This window comes from Carassius auratus, unplaced genomic scaffold (genome assembly GCF_003368295.1).
Source record: "Carassius auratus strain Wakin unplaced genomic scaffold, ASM336829v1 scaf_tig00013522, whole genome shotgun sequence".
Taxonomy (NCBI): domain Eukaryota; kingdom Metazoa; phylum Chordata; class Actinopteri; order Cypriniformes; family Cyprinidae; genus Carassius; species Carassius auratus.
The window spans coordinates 16,356-36,572 of record NW_020524406.1 but is presented as its reverse complement, the minus strand read 5'-3'; the positions used below and the strand labels follow the sequence as shown (position 1 = coordinate 36,572).

The following is a 20,217-nucleotide window of genomic DNA, read 5'->3' as shown; positions in this document are numbered from 1 at the left end:
GCCTATGCTGCACCCTATCTGGAATGAAAGGATACATTTTCAGATATTACACGTTACTATTATTCTATTATTACATATTCGTTACTATTTATCTTATTGAAAATATAAATTAGAATATTAAACATTACAGTAAAATTACAAAAAGTTTATAAATGTATTCTGAAAACATAAATATCCTAAGACAACAAGCTACAACTGACTTCCCTAACTTTCGAATTTAATGAACTTCCATGGCTATTTTTCCCCAATGGTTTTTGATTGTGGAATAAGGATTTTTTTTTTAAATCAAAAGACTGCACATGCAAAGAGCTACTTGTAATTAAACATTTAACAGCTGACAATAGAAAAACATGTATATATTATATACACTTACTTTTAGTCATCCAGACCAGTAAGTCATGATTTTAAAATTGCCTGGTATTTCCAGGTTTTCTATTACCATGATAAAAAATACATTTTAAATCAAGAAGACAAACAAAAAAGGAAATTTGGTCAATGGTGGTGGATGAGGAGATACCGCCTGACTATGTAAAGCGCTTTGAGTGCCTAGAAAAGCGCTATATAAATGTAAGGAATTATTATTATTATTAACGTTCAGGGAAAAGGCCTTAAGCTGAATATTCTGTCTCTCTTTCAGTCTAATGATGAGCTGCTGCTTGTATCAACCAACAAAAAATAAACTCTGTGCAGCATTCAAATATAATCTACTCTTTCTGGTTTTATGCAATGTATAATCAGCTCATTGCTTATGCATAGCTATTGAAGCACATGAAGGATTGCATCACTAATATTTAAAGGGGGGGTGAAATGCTATTTCATGCATACTGAGTTTTTTACACTGTTAAAGAGTTGGATTCCCATGCTAAACATGGACAAAGTTTCAAAAAATTAAGTTTTACGTTTGAAGGAGTATTTTTGTTCCAAAAAAACCTCTTCCGGTTTGTCACAAGTTTCGGAAAGTTTTTTCCGAGTATGGCTCTGTGTGACGTTAGATGGAGCGGAATTTCCTTATATGGGTGCTAAAGCACTTCTGCCGGAAGAGCACGCGAAAAGTCACAAAAGAAGTGTGTTTTTGGTTGCCAGGGCAAGACAACCCTGCACAGATTACCAAAAGAGAAACAGCATTAAGGGACCAGTGGATGGAGTTTATTTTTACAGAGCATCAACGGAGTTGTGCAAGTGTTTTTTTTTGTTCCCTGCATTTCGGTTTGCACATCATTTATTTCTTAAGGATAATGCAGTCCCAACTAAAAAGGGTCACGATCGTGTGTTGGAACCACATGCGGTGAGTAAAACTGCTTCAAATATCTCTGTGTTGTTAACTTAGCTATCGGTGCGTAAGCACATCAAGTAAACAACATGCGATGTTGTCATCAAACTGCACTTTCCACATGTACAGCTTAAAAAAAAAAAAAAAAGACGACATAAAGTGGAACTTAGTCATTTTCCAAAACCGCTAAGCACATATATACAGTTTTAGTACATACCACATAGAGAAGCCTTTGCTGATGCTGCTCTTGTTAAATTTCAGCCTCTGGATCTTTGTCACAGCTTCCACATGCTCTCAACTCAAAAGCCTACTGGCGCTCGTGATTCTTTAGCTCCGCCCACACGTCACGCCTCTAGGCGCTCGTGTTTTTCCGGGAAAAATCGGTACAGACTATCTTTCTCTTTTAAATATAATAAAAATAAAGACTTTTTGGAGTTATGAAGGATGCAGTACTACTCTATAGGTACTCAAGATTAACAGGATATTGAGTAAAAACGAGCATTTCACCCCCCCTTTAATACAGATATTGTATCACATAGCTAATAAAGCACTGATGATCTGCTCATTCTCCAGATCTTCTCCACCTAAATTCACCAGCGTCCTGGGATTGAAAGTTTCTCGTCTGGGCATTTATTTAACCTGAGCATACGTCACATCACTAGATCCAGCACCTGAGAATATAGAAATGAATTAAAATTTATGCTTGTAGATGCAGTTTTCAGTGGCTCCTTGTGAATTGTGACTGATGTTTTTACTTTAACACTCACCTTGATGGGTCACCAGGTTCAGTTTAGAGTAAACTGTGTCAGAAACTTCACTGGTTTTCCCTTAAATATGAAACAGTTACATTAATGTCATTAGTGTAACAGTGATATGAAATACATCAATAAAACCAAAAAAAAAAAAAAAATAATTAATTGTTTACCAATTTACCTTGAAATCAACATATTGCAATGACCTTTATGGATCAAGTGGATTTCACAGTGAACAGACACAAACAGGTGTTCAGAGAAATACTGTAGTGTTTGTGTTGGTTTACTGATGTGAGAGAAATTAAAATCAAAGGGGCTTTTTACCCCAGAGGTCTTTAGCTCTGCTACACTGCTGTCATGATCATTAAACCATTGTATCAGTTTACCTTTGTTTTCTTTATTTTTCTTCTGTTTCTCTGTAGATTTGTATTCAATCTCAGCGTAGGTGACGTCAGTAGGTCCACTAACACTATCTACAGTGAACAACAAAGAAAGGAATAAGACATTTGTTTTTAATAAATCTGCTCTGCAAATATCATAGTGAAATGAAAAACAAAGATAAATTTGAGTATTAAGAAAATAACTACTGCAGTAATTATGATCAGTGTTGGGTATAGTTACTTTGGAAAGTAGTTAGTTAGGTTACAACGTTACCATCAATTAAAAGTAATCAGTTATGATACAGCGTTACCTATTCATAAAAGTAACGCGTTAGAGTACTCATGCGTTACCAAAAATTAAAAGCAGTTCGCAGCGGCTCACACATGACAGACACAGCCCCCGGCCCCTTTAAATGCACCTAGAAGTCGTGACTCCCGACAATCAATGAATAACGTCAGTCATCCGACTAAATTAACACTGCAGGATAACAATAACAGGAAAGACAGTCAGCAATCGGCTATTCCACATGGCGTTTTATTTATTTATTATCACAGAACATATTATTAATCAAAATTCGCACCTACCCAGCCTGGGTAGCTACTTTATATTATGAGCACCACAAGATAACTCCTGATTTTTCTTTAACTTTAAATAATGCAGTTATCAAAGTACAAGTATGCTTACTTGTAAACACAACCTTAAACAGGCTTGCAGATTTAAATCCATTTAAAAATGATGAACAACCAGCCAGCCAACGATCTAACAGAAATTAACAGCTGCCTGTCAAACAAAAATGATAACAAACCGAATTAAATCCTTCACTGCCACACAGGCAAATGACAAATCGCTTAATAGCCGAACTAATTATTATTAGTGTCACTCACAGTCACAAGCCTAAATTCGCTTTAACACAGTCCTCTTACATTTAGCCTACTCTTCAAAGTAGTGATTAAAACGTAGCGTTAAATTTGAGGTAGAATTTTTGGCGGTCGACAGAAGCTTTTCACCAAAGCAGAGTGTGCATTTTACCGTTATGTTCTTTTCTTTTTCGTTGACACATTGAAAATAATGTGCGTATTTCCATAAACCAAGCGCTGTCCTCTCTGCTATCTTGCCGGGAGTTCGAAAAAAAAAAAAATCCACACGCACACACACACACAGGGTCAGGCGCAGGGCACAGACGCATCACAGCCATTGACTTTACGATCACAGAGCTTGGGCTCCGCTGATACATCCGCAGGTGGCACAGTAGACCTAGGACTACTGTCTGACAAAAAGCAGGCTGCAGTCGGGATTTTCCTTTCCTTAAAATAACGGATTACTTTTTAAAAAAAATAACGAAGTTACTGATTACTTACGCACGAAACTAACGCGTTAAGTTACAAATTTCAGGAAAAAAGTAATCAGAGTACTCTAACGCGTTACTTTGTAACGCGTTACCCACAACACTGATTATGATAAGCATGACATAATTATCTTCTGTAACATCATTAGTTACCTGTGCTGAAGTCTTTATTAATTGTTGCATCAACAGAGTCATAAATATGAGCAGTTCCTGTAATAAATTGGTGCTTTGATTAATTACCAATAATAAACATAAATGTCAGTTACACAAATATCATATTGCACTTTATAAATGATTTAGTCAGATCTGTATTGTCAATTGAAAGTTATTTCTAAGTGTGTTCAATCACAGCTTGTGTTTATTTATGGTTAACAGGTAAAGACTGACCAGACAGCAGTGTGTTGTTTTCCACTTGACTCTGGTTCTGTTCTGATGTCTGACTGCTGTTCTGCCGTTCACTGACTTTAGAGGAAGACTGAGATCTTACTCCTGAACACACAAGCATTATGTAAGTTTTAAAATCAACTTTTAATCTCCTTCATGCATACATGTTTGAGAGTGAAAGATTGCTTAGTGGCATGTTTTTATCACATTATGGATTTGTTAAACACTGTAATTTGCTTCACTGTCTGCTGTCTTCATAGGCGGCATTCTACTGTAACTCAAATGGAATCAAATAATTGTCTAATTTTGTGCACTTCACATACACAGTAAATATGTGCATAATACACATACGTCCCCAGCCTGTGCAGAGGAAAACTGCCCAGAAAGCTTCTTAAACCAGACAATATATCAGCTTTACCGGGTTTTGTGACCAGACAACCAGCTAAATGCTGTAGTAGGATGGCAGCTAACAAGGTATAGAAACAAAATTGGTGTCTACAAATGTGTAATTAAATTGTAATATGTCAGATGATGAACCTTTGTTGTTTCTGTAGCGCCACAACAGGACCAAAAAGACGATGATCAAAAATGTGAAAATCAGTCCTGCAGTCACTCCAATTATCATGGGATTGAGACCATCAGATTCTGATGTTGTGGAGGAAGCTGAGATACATAGATTTTACATTTAGATGAGTGCTGTAAATGATAAAGAAATGTTTCAGCAGTGTTTATTGATGCACAGTCTCACCTCTGACTGAGATCCAGCTCTTGGGTGACTCTCCTCTCTCTGGGTGTCTGCAGTAGTAGAAACCCTCATGTGACTTTGAGACAGTAGAGATGATCATCTCTGTAGTTTGATTCTGGATGAGTGATCCATCTTTATAGAAATCAGCTCTGAGGATTGGTGGAGTTGAATATTTATATAAACAGCGTAGAGTCAGAGAATCTCCTTCAGTCACAGGATGAACAGGACTCTCCAGAATCACACCAACTACACAAACAGATGAAATGTGTGCTGATTGTGAATAGTATATGGCAACTACATGATAAAAACATTCAACTAAATTAAATGTTAATTAACAATTTTCTCAAAATTCAAATTTTCTACAAAACCACATTTTTGGTATCTCTTACCGATTGAGTGTTTTTTTTTTTTTTTTTTTTTTTTTGTTTGTTTGTTTGTAGTGCAGACTGATGCTTTCTGTTTTATTTTTTTATTTAATTCTTGTTATCAACTGCTTTGTGTACTGTATTGTAAATGAAACTAATAATAAAAAAAAAACATCATAAATGAAAAAAATATATATATAGACAGAAACTCAAACTCACAGTGTACAGTGATATTAACAGGATGACTGTTCTCTCCAGATTCAGACTGACACCAGTACACTCCAGTGTCTGATGTGCTGGTGGAGCTGATTGTACATGTAGATCCTGTCTGTGATCCCCACACTGATGATGAACAATCTTCCAGCTGCTCATTGTCTGTGTATCTTCTCACTCTCCATCTATCAGAGTTACTCTGGTCTTCACAGCTCAGAGAGAGAGAGACAGATGTGAAGTGTTGAGTTCTGCTGGGACTGATGATCAGAGAGACTGGAGGAGAAACACCTGAGAAGACAATTACAGTTTGGAAATCAAGTCAAAACTTGTATATTGTAAAAAATATCTGTGCCACCCCCAGTTGCTGCTGTCCCCTGCCTCCACCGTTGTTTTAAAACCCCTTACCAGTCACCCCCATTTTTTGGCATGGAGACAGAAATGACATACCCAAAATAAAAAGGTTTTTGCTCATGATTATTTCTGACTAGATACATAATCAACAATTGTCCACAAAGCTGACACTTCAAAGTTTACTGTTCAGGAATCAGACTTACTCACACTGTAATGATAATAGAGATATATAAGCTCAAATATAAAATTAAAAATAAAAATATTAAAAACATATTTTTTACATGTAGGATATGAGTTTAAAAACACAGTGTAGCTAAAGCCCCAAGTCTACCAAAGCTTCATTTGAAATTTCATAATCTAGTCTGTAAAACTGTGAATTTTATGAAATATTTTCTAAGGCCATATTGTGTGTTTTAGAGAAGGCTAATCTGATTGATTTATGGCACTTGTCATCTCTGTAAGATCACACATGTAAACTCTCATATGTGCTCTGACTGTGTTTTTGGCTATGAATACTCCCCCATTCATGATTCTATTATTCTCACCAAACGAGTCTTTCACACCTCTGCCAGGTATGACACATTATCCGCATTATTCTTTTATCTTTTTTCTTTTGTTTTTCTTCCACCTTTATTAGCCTTTGTTGTGGTATTTCAAGCTTTACAATCCACCAAGCTGCAATCTCACTTCAGTCTCAGTATGCATTTACCCCTTATTTATCAAAAGTCTTTTTTAAAAGACTATAAATATACAACAAAACATTTTCTTACAACCTTACATGAATTATTGTGAACTATTAGAAGCATTAGAGCTAGGGATGTCACTTTTGAGGAAAATCAAATTCGAACGGATATCGAATATCATGCAATGTATATATATATATATATATATATATATATATATATATACGAATATCTACATGCCCCCCGCCCCCCCCCCCCTGCATAAAAAAAAAAAAAAACACCGTAGCCTAATGATGATTCAATCATAAGTTTATTAACAGTGAGTCATAAACAGGACTGTCTGGATTATTATTTTTTTGTACTTAATGTTTGAAATGGCAGGTTATCAACTTAAAATATCAACTTGAAGTGCCACTATGCACATCCCACAACATTAGGCAAAAAAAAAAAAAAAACATTCAGACCAGGCACAAACAATAACGTGACAACTTAAACAGCAGCAAGAGTAAGGCATATAGCCTAGCCTAGTTCATTTCTTAATATTGTTTCCAAGAAACACCAGTCTATCAACTTGATCTGGATTAAGTGCGGCTTTCTTTTTATTTACAATGTTCCCCGAGGTGGAAAAGACACATTCGAAGCGCACAGACGTGCCTGGCTACTAGCTATTATTCACTTGATTTGGTCACAGGCCTACGCTACAATACGTCTGGAGTGCACTCTACTGGATAAGATGGCAAAGAATAAAATAAAAAACAAACTGTCTAATCATAGACTGTAAAAAATGCGCTACACATGGCATTTTAAAAAACGGATATTTTATTTATAGTTCGATTACGGATATTTCACGTCATGTTTGAATGCATATTCGAATATCGAATAAAAAGTGACAGCCCTAATTAGAGCTAACGTTAGCATCAAGCTACATCAGACAATTTCTGAAATTATTAGTACACTTTTACCCAAAACTCACTTTAAACTCCAATCGAGTGTTTGTAATAACATCCTTTTGCGATCAAGGGTGGAATTTGGTCGTTTACTGTTGTAAAAATATTCTATTTATAGCCCTTTACATCTCTGCACAAGTTAGCATTTCAGATGTACATTTTTTATATTTTTTATAAAAATGCCCCAGATCTCAAGAAAATTTCATACCAAGCTTTACTATCGTAGTCGCGGGTTTATTATTCAGATATTTCGTGTGTACAACAACAACCAGGAAGTGTACAGGAAGAATGTGACACGATGCGACGTTGTCTGGTTATGATATTGTAAGATTGACAAGGCGAAGGACCAATCAGAGTCTGTCTGACACACAGCACGAGGAAACAGAAGTGCACACACACACACACACACAGATCGCTGGGAGAGGCTATTTATCATCAGATCGCGTAAATCAGTGGAAAAGACTGGAGGAGAAACACCCGAGAAGACAATTACAGTTTAGAAATCAAGTCAAAAGAGTTTTATTGATTTAACACTTTACACAATGTACACTTCTTTTGTTTCAAAACAAAATAATGTTTGCAACATATTTGTAATTATGCCATCAGCAAGCAATCCAAAGACAAGTGAGACAACACTGCCTCCACCATTGTTTTAATATCTCCTAGAAAATAAAAAAGCATCTTTCTCCATTGACACAATTCAGCCTTGTATTATGATGGAATCAAAGCACTTAAGTAATCAAATCAAGCACTTAAAAGATAAAGTAAAATTTCAGGAGAGTCACATTTCATTCAGTGATTCAGTGTGAACTCACCAGTGACCCATAGTAGTTGTTCATTGCTGTACCATGTGAGATAGGGTGGTTTTTCTCTCTTTGCGCTGCACACATAAACTCCTGTGTGATTTAGAGCAGCAGAACTGACCGTGTAGTTTCCTCCAGCTCCTCTGCTGCTGTCTGAGAGCAACTGATAATTATGTTTTCTGTAGCCTGTATGAAGTGAAAGTGTAGAGTTACCTCTAGAAATTATGAGTTATATTTACATGAGACTTTTAAATGAACTTTTTTGGTATAATCAGTGTTCAGACTAGTTTATTTATATATAAATAAATGTATATATATAAATAAAAAATTTGTTTACATTTATATATATATATATATATATATATATATATATATATTAAATTAAAATAAAATGTAAAATGTATGCCTTTAACAGACGCTTTTATCCAAAGCGACTTACAGTGCATTCAGGCTATCAATTTTTACCTATCATGTGTTCCCGGGGAATCAAACCCCGAACCTTGCGATTGATAGCGCAGTCCTCTACCCACTGAGCTACAGCAACACTAATATATATATATATATATATAGCAATTACAAATCAAACAAATAAACTAGTCTGAATACTGATTATACCAAAAAAGGTCATTTAAAAGTCTCTGTAAATGTAACTTTTATATCTTACATATAACTTATAATATATATATATATATATATATATATATATATATATATATATATATATATATATATATATATATATATATATATATATATATATATATATATATTTGTTTGTTTGCTTGTTTTTGTTTTTAGGATGAAACCAGTTCATTCAGATGTTATCACATTAAGCACATTATATCTTACCTGATGAAACAGTTTGAGTGGACCAGCTGAATGTCCAACCTGTAGAGGAGCGTTCAACCTCACAGATCAGAGTCACTGAATCTCCTTCAGTCAACCACTTCTGTGGAGAAACACTTAAAACTGCTCTGGGTCTATCTGAAATACAGAAATCACTCATTAATAACATGTTAAACTTGTGTGTGTTTATGAAGAGATGATCAAACTCACCTGATACTGTCAGTGTAACTTCATCACTGATGTGTGATGTTCGTGATCCTCCTCTCTCTGCTCCATAACAGGAATATTTACCTGCGTCAGACTTAGTAACAGAACTGAATGTGTGTTCCTGTTTTCTACTGAAAACACTGTCTGAACCGTCTTTATACCAGCTGTACTTCCAGCTAGTGACTCCTTCACCATCAATGTCACATCTGAGAGTGACTGTGTCTCCTCTGAATACATGTTGATCGGGTTTAATGCTCACTTTGGCTTTTGGTTTTTCTGTACAATGACAACAATTCACAATGAAAATAATGTGCAGTTTTTACTATATGATCGGTTACTTGATTTTAAAACACATGCTAAATCAGGTTAGACTGAAGTTTCGCTCTCTAAAGCTGTTATAATAATTAATTCTGTGTCTTTTTAATTATTTTCATTGTGTTCTCTGAGCAGATCATTGTCTGATGAAAATACTTGCCATTTATTGTCACTGTTACTGGTTCACTGTAATTTGTGTAAAGTCTTCCTCTGTGTGCTCTGCACCTGTACTCTCCTCCATCAGAGACTGTCACTGAATTGATTGTTTTAGTTGCAGCTTCAGTAGATTCATTGTTTGAGTCTTTTCTCCAGATAAACTCCCATCCATCCCATGACTGATTCACCTCACATCTCAGAGTAACTGAGTCTCCAGTGAACAGTGAACTCTGTGGCTCAACAGTCAGAGTTGGTTTGGGAAAATCTGGAAATATGAAATCAATGAGAGATGTGAAACCTTTACTATAGAATTCAATTCAAGTTTATTTATATAGCGCTTTTCACAATAAAAATTGTTGCAAAACAGCTTTACTGAAATTAAGTTTCTACAATATATTTTGAAGTAGTTTCTCAGTGGTGACTGTCAAATTGATGTACATATGGAAGAAATGTATGGTAAAATTCAGTTAATGACACAATCAAACAGATGATGAACACTATTAACAGCAATAATTATTTTGCAACTTGTAGCAAAATGTGGAAGATATTGTCTTCTTACTGATTGTGCTTCTTGATTTCACAGAAATACAGCTGTAATCTAAAAAATATTTGTTTACATTTTATTTTTAATAATCTGCACGATTTAAAGAACAACAAAGAGGTTTTTGTTTAATGAATAATTAGCCTCAGGAAACAACCTATATTTTTTAAGTTGTTTTCCCTTTTCTCGGGGCTGAAATGGAGGAATTTAGGTCAATACTGCTAATTAAACAATATTTTGCTGAATTATTCTTTCTGCAGGCACCTTGTCTGGTTTAGGACTGTCATGGATAACTAAAAATGACAATAAAACCGTGGCAGCAAATTCCTGTTTTAATAATTGATTTATTGAATCACTCAAATCAAACGATTCGTTCAAAACGTCTGATTCAATTAGAAACTAAACAAGTGAATGGACCATTGAATCACTGGCTTACATGATTCGTTCAAAAACAGATTAATTCAAGGAATCAAACTCTGCGTTGCTCTATAGTGTTGCATAAAATTATTATTAACATATTTATGTGATTATATTCAGAAAAGTACATTGCTTGTGTATGTTAAATGGCATATGACACAACCCTAGACTGTCTGCTGTTTGGCTGTTTATTTATTGCATACTATCTGTTATTTACCTTATTTAAAGTGTCCTTGGGTGTTTGAAAGAAGCTATATCACTAAAACACATTTTATTATTATAATTAGCTATTGGTTAATAATACATATTATATGGTAGAAATGTTTAAGCTATTATTGAAACATTTGACTTGGTGCACACTTTGTAATGTTGTTGAGATCACTTCTGAAATTTCACAAATGTGAGAGCTCTCATATCTTTAGTTTAACAGAAATGTCTGAGCACAGAGTGTGATGGTGATGAGATCTTATTAAAACTTTTAAGGGGCAAAAGTCTCTGTTTTATGTTAAACTCATTTCTATCTAGTAGAAATATTTGAGATGTTTTAAAGGCCTAATTTTTTATTTCCTCTACTTTTCTTTCCTCTGTGAAGTGCTGCATTCTGTTAATTGAAGATACATTTAAACTAGTAACCCTTGATATTCTGATGTGTAAAGCTATCATTCAAAGGTGCAAAACCCCCAATGTAACGAAAGAAAGAAAGAGCAACCCTTGAGCAATAAAACATTTTTCAAATAGTGTCTTGAAAGAGATTACAGGAAGACGATAAAGAAATCTACTCTTTCTCACAGCCCACTCTCATTTTCTCCTTTGTCTCAGGCCCTGTTTACACTAATGCGTTTATATTTTATAAAGGCATTTTAAAATGAAAATTATGCTTGTCTAAACTGGTGTTTTCACTGGGTTTCAGTCTACACAACCGAAAATGCATGTCACATGACCATTCACACAGGTACAACCACATTATATTTTCTATTATTTAAATAGCTTGGAGTGGTCAAATGGGGAATCTACTTATACATCTCTATGGGTACAACAATGAGCTTGATGTTTTTGTTTACACGGAAGTTAAGGAAATGCAGAGAGAATGTGAGCAGCCATGCCATCGTTTTCAAAAGTTTCTTTTTTGGTACATTTACACTGAAATGCAAGCCCAGGGTGTTTAAACTAAAACGCAGCATTTTCAAAAGTCTCTGTTTTCAACCTTGAAAACACCGGAGTAGTTTAAATGACCGGTGTAACCGTAGCAAAAGTTATGTATTTTAAAACGAAAATGCACTAGGCAAGGCAAGTTTATTTATAAGCACATTTCGTACACAATGGTAATTCAAAGTGCTTTACATAAAAGAAAGTAAAATAATCATGAAGAAAAATAATAAAACAAGCAATTCTAAAACATTTAAAATGATTAAAACATTTAAAAACAGTTAGAAAATGATTTTACATAAAAAAATCAAATAAAAAACAGTGAAAATATAGTGCAATCAGTTCGGACATTGCACAGTGCTCATTCAATAAATGCACAGCTAAAAAGATGTGTTTTGAGTCTAGATTTAAATGTGACTAGTGTTTTAGCACATCTGATCTCTTCTGGAAGCTGATTCCAACTGCGGGCAGCATAGTAACTAAAGGCGGACTCCCCTTGTTTTGTGTGAACCCTTGGTTTTTCTAACTGACTTGATCCTAGTGATCTGAGTGCTCTGTTAAGTTTATATTCAGTGAACATATCTGAAATATATTTCGGTCCTAGGTCATTTAGTGACTTATATACGAGTAAAAGTACTTTAAAATCAATCCTAAATGTAACTGGAAGCCAGTGTAAGGACCTGAGGACTGGTGTGATATGCTCAGATTTTCTGGTTCTAGTCAGAATCCTGGAAGCAGCGTTCAGGATGAGCTGCAGCTGTCTAATGGTCTTTTTGGGAAGGCCAGTGAGGAGTCCATTACAATAGTCCACCCTGCTGGTGATGAAGGCATGAACAAGCTTCTCAAAGTCTTGACTGGAAACAAAACATCTAATTCTTGCAATGTTTTTTTAAATGATAGTATGCTGATTTAGTTACTGCTTTGACATGACTACTGAAACTAAGGTCTGTCTCCAGAATCACACCAAGATTCCTGACTTGATTTTTAGTTGTTTGACCCCTTGAGTCAAGGTATGCATTCACCTTGAAAACTTCATCTTTGTTTCCAAATGCAATGACTTCAGTTTTTTCCTTGTTTAACTGAAGATAGTTCTGGCACATCCAACTATTAATTTCATCAATGCATTGGCAGAGGGAGTCAATGGGGCTGTAGTCATTTGGAGATAAGGCTGGGTAAATCTGGGTATCATCAGCATAGCTGTGATAGGCAGTTTGGTTCTTTCTCATTATTTGACTTAGTAGAAGCATATACAGGCTAAAAAAAAGCGGTGCAAGAATTGATCCTTGTGGGACTCCGCATGTCATGGACGTCCACTTAGACTTATGCTCTCCTAGAGTCACATAATAGCCTCTCCCTTCTAAGTATGACCTGAACCATTTGAGTACCATCCCAGAAAGCCTGACCCAGTTTTCCAGTCTCTCTAGTAGTATGTTATGATTGACAGTGTCAAACGCAGCACTGAGATCTAGCAATACCAGCACCGATATTTTGCCAGAGTCACAATTTAAGCGAATATCATGCATTATCTTAATGAGTGCTGTCTCTGTGCTGTGTTGCGGTCGGAAACCAGATTGAAAATTTTCCAGGTATCCATTTGAGTTTAAGTATTTGTTCAGCTGATTAAAAACAACCTTTTCTATAATTTTGCCTATAAAAGAAAGATTAGATATTGGTCTATAATTGTTTAAAATTGTGTTATCAAGATTGCTCTTTTTCAGGAGGGGCTTAACAACTGAAGTTTTTAGGGAGTTTGGAAATGTCCCAGAAAGAAGTGAGGTGTTCACCACTTCTAGGAGATCTGCTTCTAAGCAGTTAAGCACACTTTTGAAAAAAGATGTGGGAAGTGTGTCAAGACAACAGGTTGACGATTTTAGTTGCTGCACTATGTCTTCCAGAATTTTGCTATCAATTGTTTCAAAAATAGACATAGTATCTTTTTGATATTGTAGCCGAATCTGTCTGACCTCTGCATTACTTGAGGATGTGCTAATCGCCTTCCTGATATTGATGATCTTCTCAGAAAAGAAGGAAGCAAACTCATTGCATTTGCTGTCTGAGAGCATATCACTGGGAATCTGACTTGGGGGGGTTTGTCAGTCTCTCAACAGTGGCAAAAAGAGTGTGAGTGTTATTTAAGTTACTGTTTATAAGGTTTGAGAAGAAATTCTGTCTGGATGTGGCTAGTTTCACATTAAAAGCATGAAGGCTGTCTTTATAGATGCTATAGTGAATTTCAAGTTCCGTCGTCCTCCACATCCACTTAGCTTTTCTGCATTGTGTTTTCATAGTCTGAACTGCTGTTGATCTTCTCCAAACTGATTTCTGTCTGTTTGTTTTCTTACTGACTATTATTGGAGCAATATCATCAATAACATTCTGAACTTTTGAGTTGAAAGAATCAAGGAGAATATCAACAGAGTCTGCAGAAATACTTGGTGTTAAAGATATAGGCTCCATAAATAGTAGACTTGTGTTCTCGTTTATGCATCTCCTTCTGACAGAGACAGATCTAGATTCAGTGGTAGCAGAGAAAATCAATATATCAAAGAAAATACAGAAGTGATCAGATAGTGCTATGTCCTTAGCAGTGTTGTGGGTAACGCGTTACAAAGTAACGCGTTAGAGTACTCTAATTACTTTTTTCCTGAAATGTGTAACTTAACGCGTTAGTTTCGTGCGTAAGTAATCAGTAACTTCGTTATTTTTTTAAAAAAAGTAATCCGTTATTTTAAGGAAAGGAAAATCCCGACTGCAGCCTGCTTTTTGTCAGACAGTAGGACTAGGTCTACTGTGCCACCTGCGGATGTACAGTATCAGCGGAGCCGAAGCTCTGTGATCGTAAAGTCAATGGCTGTGATGCGTCTGTGCCCTGCGCCTGACCCTGTGTGTGTGTGTGTGGGGTGTTTTTTTTTCTAACTCCCAGCAAGATGGCAGAGAGGACAGCGTTTGGTTTATGGAAGTACGCACATTATTTTCAATTTGTCAACGAAAAAGAAAAGAACATAATGGTAAAATGCACACTGCGTTGGTGAAAAGCTTCCGTCGACCGCCAAAAATTCTACCTCAAATTCAACGCTACGTTTTAATCACTACTTTGAAGAGTAAATGTAAGAGGACTGTGTTAAAGCGAATATAGGCTTGTGACTGTGAGTGAAACTTTAATAATAATTAGTTCGGCTATTAAGCGATTTGTCATTTGCCTGTGTGGCGGTGAAGGATTTAATTCGGTTTGTTATCATTTTTGTTTCACAGGCAGATGTTAATTTCTGTTAGATCGTTGGCTGGCTGGTTGTTCATCATTTCTAAATGGATTTAAATCTGCAAGCCTGTTTAAGGTTGTGTTTACAAGTAAGCATAATTGTACTTTGATAACTGCATTATTTAAAGTTAAAGAAAAATCAGGAGTTATCTTGTGGTGCTCATAATATACAGTAGCCTAGGCTACCCGGGCTGGGTAGGTGCAAATTTTGATTAATAATATGTTCTGTGATAATAAATAAATAAAACGCCATGTGAAATAGCCTATTGCTGACTGTCTTTCCTGTTATTGTTATTCTGCAGTGTTAATTTAGTCGGATGACTGACGTTATTCATTGTCGGGAGTCACGACTTCTAGGTGCATTTAAAGGGGCCGGGGGCTGTGTCTGTCGTGTGTGAGCCGCTGCAAACGGCTTTTAATTTTTTGGTAACGCATGAGTACTCTAACGCGTTACTTTTATGAATAGGTAACGCTGTATCATAACTGATTACTTTTAATTGATGGTAACGTTGTAACCTAACTAACTACTTTCCAAAGTAACTATACCCAACACTGGTCCTTAGCAACAATGGATGAAATGTTTAGACCCCTACTGATGATTAAATGTAGAGTGTTTCTACCTTTGTGTGTGGGACCAAGCACATGCTGAATCAGGTCAAAAGTGTTTAGAACCGTTATCATTTCTTTTGTAGTTTTGTTTTCTGCATTATCTATGTGAATATTAAAATCCCCTGCAATTGCAAAACAGTCAAACTCTGAGGAAATTATTGATAACATTTCTGTGATCTCTTCAACAAAGGCTGGAGAGTATTTTGGAGGCCTGTAAATAATAATAAACAGAATGCGTGGGGCACCTTTCAGCACAATCCCTAGATATTCGAAAGACAGGTACTGACCAAATGACACTTGCTTTCATTGATAGACATCTTTAAATAGAGCAGCTACACCCCCACCTCTCCTAACAGTCCTGCAGACACTCATGTAAGTGAAGTTAAGAGGGGCTGCTTCATTGAGGACTGTTGCATTGCAGCTGTTTGCTAGCCATGTTTCGTTTAGAAATATAAAATCCAGATTGTTTGTGGTTATAAAGTCATTGATTAGAAATGATTTATTTTTTAGTGAGCGAATGTTTAAAAGTGCTAACTTGATGGCAGTGCTTTGTGTCTTTACATCAATCTTAGTTTGATGCATAATAGTCCGCAGATTAGATGAGTTTGCCCTTCGGCTTGAGAAAGCCTTAGACTTTCTATCACGTGATAAAACTGAAATAGAGAAAGCTACAGGCACACTGGGTTCCAGCTTGTTCTGTAAGCATTTGTGAATGTTGCAGCTATTATAGCAGGGACCCGACACATATCACTGAGAGCTGCTATCAGTTGTTTTTGGTTCACCTTCAGCAGATAGAGGGTTTGGGCCCTGGCGTTGTGGCAACGGTCGGAGAGCTCTCATAGGAACAGGGCCCACAGACTTTGGTGGTTGGGGGGCCTGCCGTTTTTTGTTGATATCTGCGGGCTAGCAGCGAATGAGTGGGAGAGTTTAGTCCCAGCATACACCAATTCCTCCATTTTCTGTGAGAAGCACAGAAGTGGAGATGCTGGAGAAAGGGATAATGTGCCGGTGAGCGGTGCTGTGTCTCTGGTGTTTCCGGTGACTGTGATATGTTGTCCTGGCTTCCCTGACTGTTTTCCAGAAAGTTATCCTTGGGTGCTGAATCTTGTAGCTGTTTTGATACATCACAGTCAGTCTGTGAGGAGCTCTGTGGGCATGAGCAGTGCTTGTTTTGGCTGCGTGGTGTTATCAGTGTCCTTGTGGGTTATGTCAACCACATGATGACTCGGACCCGGTGTGTGTGTGCTGAATGGATTTACACACTCTGCTGATGGATGACGGAGGGAGAAGAAGATATTGTCCTTAAACACTCTAGCACCAAGTTTGTTTCGGTGGAGGCCATCCGGTTTAAACAGTTGTCTATGGCCCCAGAAAAGATTGAAGTTGTCGATGAAATTCACTCCTTTTATATTACAAGATCTTTGTAGCCATGTGTTCAGCCCAAGCAACTGTGAAAACATTTTTGTTCCCCTTGCTGGGAGTGGTCCACTGATGAAGGACTGAACTTTGAGTCTTTGAAGTGTTTCAAAGAGTTCACTGAAGTCCTTCTTAAGGAGTTCTGACTGCTCTTTCCAAATATCAAGTTCCTTGTTCACATCAGAGACCGTTGCTTGAGGAAGGCAGCATGTTGTTGTAATCCTGCTACTAATGTTTCTTATAACAGAATCACCCACTATCAGAGTCCTCGGCTCGGCTGCGCTCTGAGCTGAAATTCGCTCTCTGCTCGACCTTGAGCGCCTGTTAGTAGCGATGTTAGCTGCTGGCTGATCCGATCCATGTTTAATCACATTTGGGGATTCCTCACCCACATTTATTAATGCTTCGAATCTGTTCTCTAGATGTATAGGGGGTGGTACAATACCAGTATTGGTATTGGTGGTACAATACCAATACAAGCCTTGTCATAGTCGAATCTGGGGTAGAGGAAGCTATGGCAGCAATACGAGAAACTCCATCGATTAGTGTGGCGATCAGTTTCGGCTTGTTCCTCTACACTTGGTATAAAATGTTGAGATTCAGGAGATTCATGGGACTCACCGGCTGTATGCTGAGGGGGTCCATGACTACGGTCTGCTGAGTGTTCCGCCTGTTTTGGAAGTCCAGAAAGTAACTTTGTTTCAAGAATCATAATCCTTTGTAGAAGTTTGCAGCAGTTCATGCATCAAGTAGATCAAACAGAAGTAGTCTCTTCTGTTTGACTGTAGGCAGTTGTTATCCTGTCTCCGGAATGTAAGCTGCTGGCAGTGGGAGCCAAAGTCTTCTTTTTGTACTATTATTCCAGTCCCAATGTTTTTAGTTTTAGCCTTTGTGCCAAAAATATGTTGTTTGAGCACTGTGCTGATCTGCTGAAGTAAAACTCTTAGAAAAATCAGAGAAAAGTACAGAAATAAGAAGCAAAGCGCAGAGCATTAAGCTAGAATGTCCGAACGGTAGCAAAGCCGGAAGCAAAAGCCCTAGTGTAAACGGGACCTTAGAATTTCCTCATGTCTCAATTCTTATAGGGAATCTTAGGAGAAACATCTAAAACACTGTTGGTGCTAAAATGAGAAATATATGAGAACCACAACTAAGTCTCCTGAGCTTAGAAAGAGCAAATTCTTGACAATAAAATAATCCTATAATGGAGTCTTGAAAGAGATTGCAGCAAGACAACACAAAAAAATGCTGTTGATATAAAATGACAGATAAATAAGGACAAATAAGTCTCCTGAGCTTAGGAAGAGCAAACTCTTTGCAATACATTTTTCCTGAATATAATGTGCTGTTTTTACAGTATTAACAAAGTTACTTGATTTTAAAACACATGCCAAATTATGTTAGACTGAAGTTATTTTCTCTAGTTGTTATAATCAATGATTCAGTATCTTGATGACTGATCAATCACTTTCATTGTGTTCTCTGAGCAGATCATTATTTGATGAAAATACTTGCCGTTTATTGTCACTGTTACTGGTTCACTGTAATGTGTGTAAAGTTTTCCTCTTTGTGCTCTGCACCTGTACTCTCCTCCATCAGAGACTGTCACTGAATTGATTGTTTTAGTTGCAGCTTCAGTAGATTCAGTGTTTGAGTCTCTACTCCGGATAAACTCCCATCTATCCCATGACTGATTCACCTCACATCTCAGAGTAACTGAGTCTCCAGTGAACAGTGAACTCTGTGGCTCAACAGTCAGGGTTGGTCTGGGAATATCTGTCAGTATAAAGAGAATTTAGAAATATCACACTTGAGCGTTGAATGATTTTCAGCAGAAAATCCTGTCCTCTTATTGTTTAATAATTACTGTATTTTGATTTTATTTTGATTTGTTGTCACACCTCAGTCTTAAAATGGTGAATTTATAATCATTATAAAATGTATCACTCATTTCTCAACTTCCAGTTGGTTTGTGAGTTACTGCAGAATCAGTATTTCGTAATCAGAGTTGGACTTGTAACCTAAAGGTCGTGGGTTTGAGTCTCAGGTTGGTGGGGGGAGTGAATAACTCTCTCCACCTTCAATACCAAATGATCCACAGGTGCCACAGTATTGGATGCCCACTGCTCCCTGTTCACTTTTAATCACTCTTATGTGATGAAAATACATTAATCAAATTCACTCACCTTCAGTTTGTTGAGAGTGGATGTTTGAAATCAGCACTAAAATCCAGAGAAGAAACACTTTAATTTGTGAACACTGAGCTGATAATTTGTCTATTTTATGTTATTTCATAATTCGTCTAGAGCTTATTGCATCTAAGCACAGATAATGATGATGTGGTTAAAAAAATTTATTTAAAACATGCTAAACATGCTATATATATATATAAAACATGCTATATATATATATATATATATATATATATATATATATATATATATATATATATATATATATATAATTGCACGGAATAAAACATATTAAAACATATTAACAGTGTAAATGTTTCCAGATAAACATCAAAACATCTGCCTAATAGCAGAGGTATCTAAATATTTATTACATAACATGGACAATAACTACAAGACAAACAAACCATTACAAAGCACTAAACTGAATGTCTGAACAAACACACCGATCTACATCACAGCAGAGTGCATTCTCTCTCACAAACAGCACTAACTGCACACTTCCTCTCTCAAAATCATCTCTCACTCATATATCAAGAATTAGACCTGGATTTTAAACTCTGGGAGCAGTAATAAAAATATTAAAAATATCCAGCAAAACCATATAACATATGTGTGTGTGTGTATATATATATATATATATATATATATAGGAATAATATAATTATTTAAATATAAACACCTACTAAAATACTTAGAGAAAGTAATACTCACAGAGCACAAGAGGAAGTTGACGGAGCTCCATACTGACTGAATGATGACAGACAGTTAAAGACACAAACTGTGTTAAAGCCTCAAGACTTCCTGAAACCTGAGGTCAGATCTTTATTAAAAAAAAAAAAAAATAAATAAATAAATAAATAACAAAATACCA

General features: G+C 36.2%; 1 protein-coding gene across 1 annotated transcript; it reads right to left on the bottom strand.

The window, feature by feature from the left end:
• Window positions 1–1,702: 1,702 nt before the first annotated feature.
• Window positions 1,703–20,106, bottom strand: LOC113074050 (leukocyte immunoglobulin-like receptor subfamily B member 2). The gene is made up of 15 exons (XM_026246760.1): window positions 20,058–20,106; window positions 19,338–19,373; window positions 18,667–18,927; window positions 9,768–10,028; window positions 9,296–9,568; window positions 9,089–9,223; window positions 8,252–8,425; window positions 5,462–5,743; window positions 4,881–5,123; window positions 4,670–4,795; window positions 4,136–4,237; window positions 3,902–3,958; window positions 2,409–2,495; window positions 2,038–2,097; window positions 1,703–1,941 (listed from the first exon to the last, which is right to left on the bottom strand). Exons 1-15 carry the CDS (start codon window positions 20,086–20,088, stop codon window positions 1,901–1,903), a joined length of 2,169 nt encoding a protein of 722 aa, XP_026102545.1. The 5' UTR covers window positions 20,089–20,106; the 3' UTR covers window positions 1,703–1,900.
• Between the last annotated feature and the right edge of the window lie 111 nt (window positions 20,107–20,217).